At 41.2% G+C, this 10,764-nt stretch overlaps 1 protein-coding gene across 2 annotated transcripts; it reads right to left on the bottom strand.

Annotated features, from left to right (window-relative positions):
• Positions 1-2,763: 2,763 nt before the first annotated feature.
• On the bottom strand, positions 2,764-9,443 carry LOC109879092 (deoxyribonuclease gamma-like). Of its 2 annotated transcripts, XM_031825728.1 has the most exons (11): positions 9,354-9,409; positions 6,996-7,076; positions 6,712-6,797; positions 4,906-4,994; positions 4,716-4,802; positions 4,461-4,573; positions 4,180-4,292; positions 3,822-3,979; positions 3,519-3,615; positions 3,271-3,337; positions 2,764-3,055 (listed from the first exon to the last, which is right to left on the bottom strand). In XM_031825728.1, the coding sequence occupies exons 3-11, from the start codon at positions 6,790-6,792 to the stop codon at positions 3,036-3,038; spliced, it is 825 nt and encodes a 274-aa protein (XP_031681588.1). In that variant the 5' UTR covers positions 6,793-6,797; positions 6,996-7,076; positions 9,354-9,409; the 3' UTR covers positions 2,764-3,035. The 2 variants fall into 2 exon arrangements, with proteins under 2 accessions (XP_031681588.1, XP_031681587.1); XM_031825727.1 differs by lacking the exon at positions 6,996-7,076 and having other exon boundaries at positions 9,354-9,443.
• Positions 9,444-10,764: the final 1,321 nt, after the last annotated feature.

Genomic DNA, 10,764 nt, shown 5'->3' with positions numbered 1-10,764 from the left:
TTCTGCAACCGTAAAAGCCTTGCATGATAACATTAGAAGCCTCCTCCCTAAGTTTGTTTTATTCACTGCCCTAGCCACTCCACCAATCCGGATGTCCTAGCCATGTCTGAATCCTGGCTTAGGAAGGCCACCAAAAACCTTGACATTTCCATTCCTAACTATAACATTTACCGACAAGATAGAACTACCAAAGGGGGCGGTGTTGCAATTTACTGCAAAGATAACCTGCAGAGTTATGTCTTACTATCCAGGTCTGTACTCAAACAATTTGAGCTTCTACTTCTAAAAATGAACCAGAAACAAGTCTCTCACCGTTGCCGCTTGCTACAGACCACCCTCTGCCCCCAGCTGTGCTCTCGACACCATATGTGATTTGATTGCCCTCCATCTATCTTCTGAGCTCGTGCTGCTAGGTGACCTAAACTGGGACATGCTTAACACCCCGGCCATCCTACAATCTAAGCTTGATGCCCTCAATCTCACACAATTTATCAAGGAACCTACCAGATATAACCCCAAATCTGTAAACACGGGCACCCTCATAGATATCATCCTAACTAACTCACCCTCCAAATACACCTCTGCTGTTTTCAACCAACATCTCAGCGATCACTGCCTCATTGCCTGCATCCGTAATGGGTCTGCGAGCAAACGACCACCCCTCATCACTGTCAAACGCTCCCTAAAACACTTCTGCGAGCAGGCCTTTCTAATCGACCTGGCCGGGGTATCTTGGAATGACATTGACCTCATCCCGACAGTAGAGGATGCCTGGTTATTCTTTAAAAGTCCTCACCATCTTAAATAGGCATGCCCCATTCAAAAAATGTAGAACCAGGAACAGATATAGCCCTTGGCTCTCCCCAGACCTGACTGCCCTTAACAAGCACAAAAACGACCTGTGGCGTTATGCATTAGCATCGAATAGCCCCCATGATATGCAACTTTTCAGGGAAGTTAGGAACCAATATACACAGGCAGTTAGGAAAGCTAAGGCTAGCTTTTTTAAACAGACATTTGTATCCTGCAGTACAAACTCAAAAGAGTTCTGGGACACTAAAGTCCATGGAGAATAAGAGCACCTCATCCCAGCTAAACACTGCTCTGAGGTTAGGAAACACTGTTACAACCGACAAATCCACTATAATTGAGAATTTTTATAATTATTTCTCTATGGCTGGCCATGCTTTCCACATGGCTACCCCTACCCCGGTCAACTGCCCGGCACCCACCACAGCAACCCGCCAAAGCCCCCACCATTTCTCCTTCACCCAAATCCAGATAGCTGATGTTCTGAAAGAGCTGCAAAATCTGGACCCCAATCTGGACCCTCTCTTTCTAAAATTACCTGCCGAAATTGTTGCAACCCCTATTACTAGCCTGTTCAACCTCTCTTTCGTATCGTTTGAGATTCCCAAAGATTGGAAAGCTGCCGCGGTCATCCCCCTCTTCAAAGGGCGAGACACTCTAGACCCAAACTGCTCCAGACCTATATCTATCCTACCCTGCATCTCTAAGGTCTTCGAAAGCCAAGTTAACAAACAGATTACTGACCATTTTGAATCACATCGTACCTTCTCCGCTATGCAATCTGGTTTCCGAGCTGGTCATGGGTGCACCTCAGCTACGCTCAAGGTCCTTAACGATATCATAACCGCCATCGATAAGAGACATTACTGTGCAGCCGTATTCATCGACCTGGCCAAGGCTTTCGACTCTGTCAATCACCACATTCTTATTGGCAGACTCGACAGCCTTGGTTTCTCAAATGATTGCCTCGCCTGGTTCACCAACTACATCTCTGATAGAGCTCAGTGTGTCAAATCAGAGGGCCTGTTGTCCGGACATCTGGCAGTCTCTATGGGGGTTCCACAGGGTTCAATTCTCTGTATACATTAATGATGTCGCTCTTGCTGCTGGTGATTCTCTAATCCACCTCTACGCAGACGACACCATTCTGTATACTTCTGGCCCTTCTTTGGACACTGTGTTAACTAACCTCCAGACGAGCTTCAATGCCATACAACTCTCCTTCCGTGGCCTCCAACTGCTCTTAAATGCAAATCAAAATAAATGCATGCTATTCAACTGATCATTGCCCGCACCTGCCCGCCCATCCTGCATCATTACTCTGGACGGCTCTGACTTAGAATACGTGGATAACTACAAATACCTAGGTGTCTGGCTAGACTGTAAACTCTCCTTCCAGACTCACATTAAGCATTTCCAATCAAAAATTAAATCTAGAATCGGCTTCCTATTTCGCAACAAAGCTTCCTTCACTCATGCTGCCAAACATACCCTCGTAAAACTGACCATCCTACCGATCCTTGACTTCGGCGATGTCATCTATAAAATAGACTCCAACACTACTCAGCAAACTGGATAGTTGTGATGTCTTCACTATTATTCTACAACGTAGAAAATAGTTTTTTTTTAAATAAGAAAAACCCTGGAATTAGTAGGTGTGTCCAAACTTTTGACTGGTACAGTATTTAGCATGGTTTTATTAATGTCTAGATTTTCACTTTTTTCAGCTGGTGGAACAATCAAGAAGTCTAGAAAGAAGAGATTTGGCATTTGAAGACCATGCACTCATATGTTGCTGAATCACAGCCCCCTGTGAAATCCAGCCCCCCTCCGTCTCTCTCCCTCAGTTTTTTTCTTTCATTTCGATCAATTGTATAAAGAGGAAAAACATGAAATGACCTTTTTGAATTATAATTTCCAATGTGGTCTTGTATATAATAAACTACTGCAGGATTTTCACTCCATCATCTTTATTTGAGATTCTGTCAAGATACACATCAGTATTAGATCAGTAGCTATACTAGACATACAAATATGATATGCAGTATTAATATGACTAGTAATTGTGGTAAGATTTAATCAAAGATCAACGTAAGTGTTCCTAAGCTTGACCATCCGCATCTTCAGCACCAGTATCTCTAAATTCAGCTTCTCTGGTTGGATAAGGCTTCTTCTCCATCACCTCTTCACTCACTTCCTCCGTCCTCCTGTCCATGTACAGGGTTCTATTTCCCAGTCGCAGAGCCTGAAAATCAGATTTATTTTGTTATATCTACAATAATTTTTTCTGTGTCAGGTGATATGTGCATCTGTGTATGGATTGATATTTGAATGTCTGTGTGGAATGATTTGTCTGTAAAGATGATGCTGTTTAGTTTTTTTGTCTTTACACCTTTTTGACAATTTTTTTTAAGAGGAAAGTTTGGGAGATTCAGAATAAAGATCAATGATGCTGCTTACTCTGTTCTGTTGGTGTTTTCCTTTTCAGCTCTACCTCCACAGGGTAATGGTCGCTCACCTTCAGGGCCTAATACAGCAGAGTAGTTAGAGGTTGAGACATGAGCCAGACGGCTCAACTTTGACATGTACTGTATTTCTATAGACAGGTTGTCACAATGTAGGCTACTAACATGTTCATTTCATCTACTTATAGTATTGTAATCAAACCATCTACCAGGATGGAATTAGTCTGTAACCTGCATACTTACATCTTCTTCAGAAAGCCCGTATTCAATCTGGAAGTTGAATGGTTTGGCAGAGTTTGGCACGACGGCTTCAAGCATGTCATCCCCATAGATCACAATCCTAGATGTTGATCAGAAAAGGAAGTCAGCAGTCATTCCATATTACACACAAGTACACTAGTTTTATAATAGTTCTTATGACAGCTCTTATGACATTTTAACCACCTTTAAACAATACCAAAGAAATGTCAAATTAACTCTATAGGTGATCATCTGTTTCATACATGAGGCGTTCAATAATGAATTTCACAAATCTCAGTGCGGCACCTGTCATAAGTGTTATCGTTGCCTGTGTTTGCTGTGGTATCCACATCATCTTCAATCAGCCAGTGGAACTTTTTGTCACTGCGGATACGGATGGCTTTCATGCCCTTTTTAGAAAGGTAGGAACCGTCTGCATTGAAGTCACCTAGGATCATAACGTTCTGGTACAGAGAGAAACATTCAACAACAAAGTTATGTTTCATCCAGAATAAGGAAACAGTTTTTAGTTATCTTGAAATCACCATGTGTCTGGTGTTGTATTTTACTTGTCAAAGGCTCATATATAGTCTTTGGTGACAAGTGCACTTTCTAAACCCAAGGGAGGTGTTAAACTCTGTCAATGGCTTATTTCAGAACTTACATCAGTCTTCCATTTCTTTTTCACTTCCAGGAAGACATCATAAAGCTCATCCAGCTCCTTCGCTGAATCGTCAGGCTTGGTGTGCACTGGGATCAGTACCAAGTCCTCCAGCACTGAGAAACACAGGAAAAGATGAGAAGTATATATTACAGCTGTTTATGATTGGGCTGTCATTCTCTGCTGCAATATCCAGCTGTCTGTCTGTCACGTTCATATTATTTGCTAAATTAAATGCCATATGGATGGATCATGCTTAATTCTAGCACTCCTGTGCCCCTTACCAGTGTTGAGACATTTGAAACGGAGAATGTAAGGCTCCCTGGCGAAGGCGTCCACATCTCCAACCTGGTTGTCCTCATATTGCCAGGAACCAACCAAGTCCACCAAATCATCCCTTTCAGAACAAACAGTGCAACACATTTAACAGCATTATTCCTGCATAATTTTTTTTTTTTTATCAGATCACAATGTGAAAAAATGAACAGCATCAGATAGAGGTTTATGAGGGTAAAGTTGACGATGGGTTTGAATTGTACCTGTACAGAAACATAAACTGCTCCTTGTATTTGTCTCTTCCCAGACGAGTGCTGATTTGCAGAGTGTAGTGTTGCTTCTTATTGGCCCTGTAATGACACACCTGTAATGAGTGATACTTATCATGTAAGGCCAGGAGTTTCCCCAGTTGTATATTTTATAGCGTCACATGAGGGAAATCACTTGACTTACTTATTTAATTCCTCCAGGAACTTTTTCACTGAAGTTTCTCTCTTATCCACCACCTCCAGAATCACTATGATGTCATAGCGAGACACAATCTGATAGGACGAATGGAAGGAAAAGGAGAAAAAGTTCATTCGTTTATCTGTTTATATGTAGGATAACATCCTTGTTTTAGGATAGTTTGCCAAATGTTTATCTGATCACAAATACAATCATATACAGTTGAAGTTGGAAGTTTACATACACCTTAGCCAAATACATTTAACTCTGTTTTTCACAATTCCTGACATTTAATCAGAGTAAAATTCCCTGTCTAAGGTCAGTTTGGATCACCACTTTATTTTAAGAATGTGAAATGTCAGAATAGTAGTTGAGAGAATTATTTATTTCAGCTTTTATTTTTTTCATCACATTCCCAGCGGGTCCAGAAGTTCACATACACTCAATTAGTATTTGGTAGCATTGCCTTTACATTGTTTAACTTGCGTCAATTGTTTTGGGTAGCCTTCCACAGAATTCCCACAATAAGTTGGGTGAATTTTGTCCCATTCCTCCTGACAGAGCTGGTGTAACTGAGTCAGGTTTGTAGGCCTCCTTGCTCGCACACGCTTTCTCAGTTCTGCCCACAAATTTGCTATAGGATTGAGGTCAGGGCTTTGTTGTCCTTAAGCCATTTTGCCACAACTTTGGAAGTATGCTTGGGGTCATTGTCCATTTGGAAGTCCCATTTGCGCCTAAGCTTTAACTTCCTGACTGATGTCTTGAGATGTTGCTTCAATATATCCACATAATTTTCCTGCCTCATGATGCCATCTATTTTGTGAAGTGCACCAGTCCCTCCTGCATCAAAGCACAGCAACATGATGCTGCCACCACCATGCTTCACGGTTGGGGTGGTGTTCTTCGGCTTGCAAGCCTCCCCTTTTTCCTCCAAACATAACGATGGTCATTATGGGCAAACAGTTCCATTTTTGTTTCATCAGACCAGAGGACATTTCCCCAAAAAGTACAATCTTTGTCGCCATGTGCAGTTGCAAACCGTAGTCTGTCTTTTTTTATGGCGGCTTTGGAGCAGTGGCTTCTTTCTTGCTGAGCGACCTTTCAGGTTATGTCGATATAGGACTCATTTTACTGTGGATATATATACTTTTGTACCTGTTTCCTCCAGCATCTTCACAAGGTTCTTTGCTGTTGTTCTGGGATTGATTTGCACTTTTCGCACCAAAGTACGTTCATCTCTAGGAGACAGAACGCGTCTCCTTCCTGAGCGGTATGATGGCTGCGTGGTCCCATGGTGGTTATACATGCATACTATTGTTTGTACAGATTAATGTGGTACCTTCAGGTGTTTGGAAATTGCTCCCAAGGATGAACCAGACTTGTGGAGTTCTACAATTTTTTTCTGAGGTCTTAACTGATTTATTTTGATTTTCCCATGATGTCAAGCAAAGAGGCACTGAGTTTGAAGGTAAGGCCTTGAAATACATCCACAGTTACACCTCCAATTGACTCAAATGATGTCAATTAGCCAATCAGAATCTTCTAAAGCTATGACATCATTTTCAGACATTTTCCAAGCTGTTTAAAGGCACAGTCAACTTAGTGTATGTAAACTTCTGACCCACTGGAATTGTGATACATGGAATTATAAGTGAAATAATATGTCTGTAAACAATTGTTGGAAAAATTACTTGTGTCATGCACAGAGTAGATGTCCTAACCGACTTGCCAAAACTATAGTTTGTTAACAAGACATTTGTTGGGTGGTTGAAAAATGTGTATGTAAACTTCCGACCTCAACTGTATCTGTACCTTCACAAGGGTAGCAAGGGTGTTTGGGTTTGATAGCTTACGCTTCCCAAATTTCTGGATGTTGAAAGATGCAACCTTCATGACTGCTGCTTGAAAAAGAGAAAAATAAAATCCAATCCATGTAAAACTATAAGAAACTGCTAGTTGATCACACAAGCAACGATTACAGAGAAAGGATGTAATTACCTAAACCAAAACAAGTTTAATAGTCTACATGTGTTTATTGCCCTCTGTGTGGGTTTTTATGATAATGCACAATAGCAATGGGTCTGCTTCCAACTCACACTCTCATACACATAGATCCCCTGAACGCAGCTCACTATCCAGATCCCAATCACCTGAATTATGATCACCGGATCACACACCTGTGGGTCATTTACACACACTATTTAGTTCAGTTCTTTGCACCCCATCATTGTGAGGTATTGTTTGTTTTGATACACATTCTAGTCGGAGCTCTGTTTATTTCCATATTAGTCCTCCCATGTATCATAGTTTTTGGCCATCCTCACTAACGATGCCTTTTTGCCTATTCCCTGCCTGTACTTTTGCCTATCAGATTTCCTGTTGTCAACCTCTAAACTGATCTCCCGGACTACGTTATTAGCCTTTTCCCTGCCTGTACTGTGACCTTTTTGGAGTCCCTGTGTGACCTTCTGCCTGCCCCTGGACCCAGCTACCTGCTTCCTCCTGTGGTCTTTTACCAATAAACACCTGCTGCAACCCTGCACTTGAAACCAGCACTCTGTCTCCCATCATATTCATTACACAATGTCTCATAAATGGCTCAACACAAGGAAAACATGCTTCGGGACATACATTAGGATATACTCAGTACATCTGGCTACATTCTTGTTAAAATTCCTGATGCAAAGGTAGTGTTTCTATTGGCATGGCCACATGATGAAACTACTTTAGTGAAAGGGTTGGAAAGCATGTCTCTGAGTACACTTATTTAGAACCTTTAAAAAAACGTTATTCTTCATGACCGTGTAGAACCCTTTATGGTTCCAGAACCTTTTCACCCAACAAAGAACTATTTTAGAGCCCTTAATTCTGTAGAGAAGGTCCCTGTAAATAGAACTCTTTCTAAGAGTGCCGTCATCCACCTTGTTCTGTGGCCCTGTGAGATCTATAACAACCCTCCATTATTTTCAATGGCAGAAGATCGCCTCATGGTGTGAAAAAACCTGACTATTACAGCGCAACACATGAATCTGCTAGAGATCATAATAGTAGTTTACAAACTATGTAATATGACGGTCATTACATTGTACATTGAATACTGAAAATCTCATTTGGACCGGAGTCTCCTTCAAAAAAGGATTTATTTATATCAAGGGATTAAGCTAAAATGTCCCTTCATTGTGTTAGATTAAAGGTCAAGAGTAATTGTCATATCAACGGTCTCTCACGGTTGGGTGGAGGTAAAACCAGTTGATCAAGGTAGGATGGAGCTGGATAAACTGTAGCTGAGACATTCAAATTCAAATGCTTCAAGATTAGTTGATCTGCTGACCACAGAATGGAGGGTAATTTCCCTATGGAACACGTTGCAACATCACAGCTCCACAGTCTGTGGTTGCAACTCTAATACAGTAATACAACTGTGAGCCAGCAGTTGTACCATTATTTAAATGTATCCTTTACTTAACCAGGAAGTGCTGTTAGATGAGAATGTATTTTTGAGGGAGACCTGGGAAAAGCAGCATTTCCGTACAGTACTTTCAACAAAGTCTAAAGAGGTATAGGCTTAGTCCCTCCAGATGTGTAGTTCCTCACCAGATGTGAAATCCCTAGTTGTGAGGAATTCCACCAAGCAGGACAGATAAAGTACATGAAGTCACTTTAGTCCTACAGGGACTCAGCATACGGACTAGGAGCAGGTTACTGTAGCAACAGCGTGTGACTGATTCTAACTTCTCTTTGTTGTGCAATAAACAGGGTTTCTTCTCACAGAACAGTAGTTCTGGATGACTGGCTGGAACAGAATTATGAATTCAATGTCATGTAGGTAGCATGCAAAAACAATCCAACATATTTCAGGCAAATGAAACCACTAGAGTTGTAAAAGGATGTAACATGATCTCTGTTGACAAGCTCCAACATGCTCAGACATTACCTGTGGTATATTGTGTGTGAAGGGGCTTACAATAATGTTCTGTCTGCTTTCTTTCACTGACAAACTTTCAAAAACAAATGATATATTTGACCATCAGTTCAAATACTTCCAAATCCTAATAACACCTTAATAACAGAAGGCTTAGAACAGTGTTTCCCAACTCCAGTCCTCCAGTTCCCCCGACAGTAAGCATTTATATTGTAGACCTGGACAAGATCCCATGATTCAACTTGTTAATTAATCATCATGTTCTCAATGAATTAAATCAGCTTTGTTTGTCCTGGACTACAACAACAAGGTGTGCTGTTGGTGGTACTGGAAGACTGGAGTTGGTGAACACCTGCTTAGAGAGGTTTATCTCTGTAGAATTGGCTACATTTCCAATATATCACAATTCCTCTAGTCTTTTATTGCAAAGCAAAAATCAAGAAAATCATTGAAAACATTCCAAGTATTTCAAATAGTTTGCGCAAATGAAGGAATACCTGATATATGTAAATTCCAGCTTGACTTCACTTACCTGAAGGGATGATATGCTCTATGATGTTGTGGCACAGTATCTTGTTTATCATTGAACAACTGTAACTTTCTGGGGCTTGGCCTTCTTATAGAGATCACCTGATTGGCTGAAACTGTTTGGTTGGGAGGACCTATAGACTGGCCCCAGCAGAACCAGCCAGTACAGGATAAACATATCAACACACCAGTCCTCTTTGCACACCACAACATTCCTGCCCACACACTTATCTCTGAGATCCCCCACAACAACATCTGGAAGTGGCTTAGCTTTCTATTGGAGGATACAGAAGTATTTTAAACCGGGTAGTTAGATCCCTGGATGCTGATAGGCTGAGACAATATACAGTATTACACAAAAATACTTGTTTACTGTTCTATTTATGTTCATGACCTGTTTATAATAGCAATAAGGCACCTCAGGGGTTTGTGGATTATCATATCAAATTCAAATCTAATTGTATTTGTCGCATTCTTCGTAGACAACAGGTGTAGACTAACAGTGAAATGCTTACTTACAGATCCATTTCCAACAGTGCAGAGTTAAAGACGAGATATGAAATAGAAAGTGACAAAATGAATAAAGATTTAAAAAATAACAAGTAGAAATAACATGGCTATATATAGGGAGTAGAAAATAACATGTCTATATATAGGGAGTAGAAAATAACATGGCTATATATAGGGAGTACCTGTCACGTTTCTTCAAAATTGAACCCAGAAGCAGACCAGGACAAGGAGAGTAGGAAGAAGGTGAGTATTTATTTACAAGTGAATGTGAATGGGTAGATATATCCAGGTGGCGTAGCGGGCAGCGGTGGTGAGTTGATGGGAGTAAATAGGTGGATCCAATGGGGAAGCGGAATCCTCCAACGACCAGGCGGGAATGGGGTAAATGATCCGGGTGAGTAACTGAAGACAGAACAAACGGAGGTAAGTTCAAGGCAAGCAAGACGTACAAAACAACAAAACAAATTCTATCCAACTTGAGGCTGATACTATGGCACAACATACTGTTCATGGCTAACGATCCGGCAGGGAATGGTTGTCAGGTCCGGGCTTATGAAGATGAGAGATGATGATCAGGACCAGGTGTGCAGATAGCTGATGGGATACAGGTGCGGGTAATCAGAACTCCCAACTGGCTACATTGCCCGGCAACCAGACAGGGTGTGTTCCAGGACGCCGGAAAAAACACTCCAGGACAGAACACTGGCAAATATCAGACTCAGGAAACGGGATTCGTGACAGTACCAGTATCGAGTCAATGTGCAGGGGTACGAAGTAATTGAGGTAGATACAGTACTAGTCAAAAGTTTGGACACACCTACTCATTCAAGGGTTTTTCTTTATTTTACATATTTTCTACATTGTAGAATAATAATAGTGACCAAAAAAGTGCCGAACGAATCAAA

This window comes from Oncorhynchus kisutch, linkage group LG5 (assembly GCF_002021735.2).
Source record: "Oncorhynchus kisutch isolate 150728-3 linkage group LG5, Okis_V2, whole genome shotgun sequence".
Classification (NCBI taxonomy): Eukaryota; Metazoa; Chordata; class Actinopteri; order Salmoniformes; family Salmonidae; genus Oncorhynchus; species Oncorhynchus kisutch.
Note: the sequence above shows the minus strand (reverse complement) of the source record. Positions and strands in the feature narration are given on the sequence as shown.

Coding starts and splice junctions, on each gene's coding strand:
- LOC109879092 (XM_031825727.1), bottom strand. CDS start 9,405: ATGATAAACAAGATACTGTGCCACAACATCATAGAGCATATCATCCCT. Junction 6,798..9,353: donor AGAGCATATCATCCCTTCAG/GTAAGTGAAGTC, acceptor TTTTTCAAGCAG/CAGTCATGAAGGTTGCATCT. Junction 3,616..3,821: donor AACGATAACACTTATGACAG/GTGCCGCACTGA, acceptor ATCAACATCTAG/GATTGTGATCTATGGGGATG.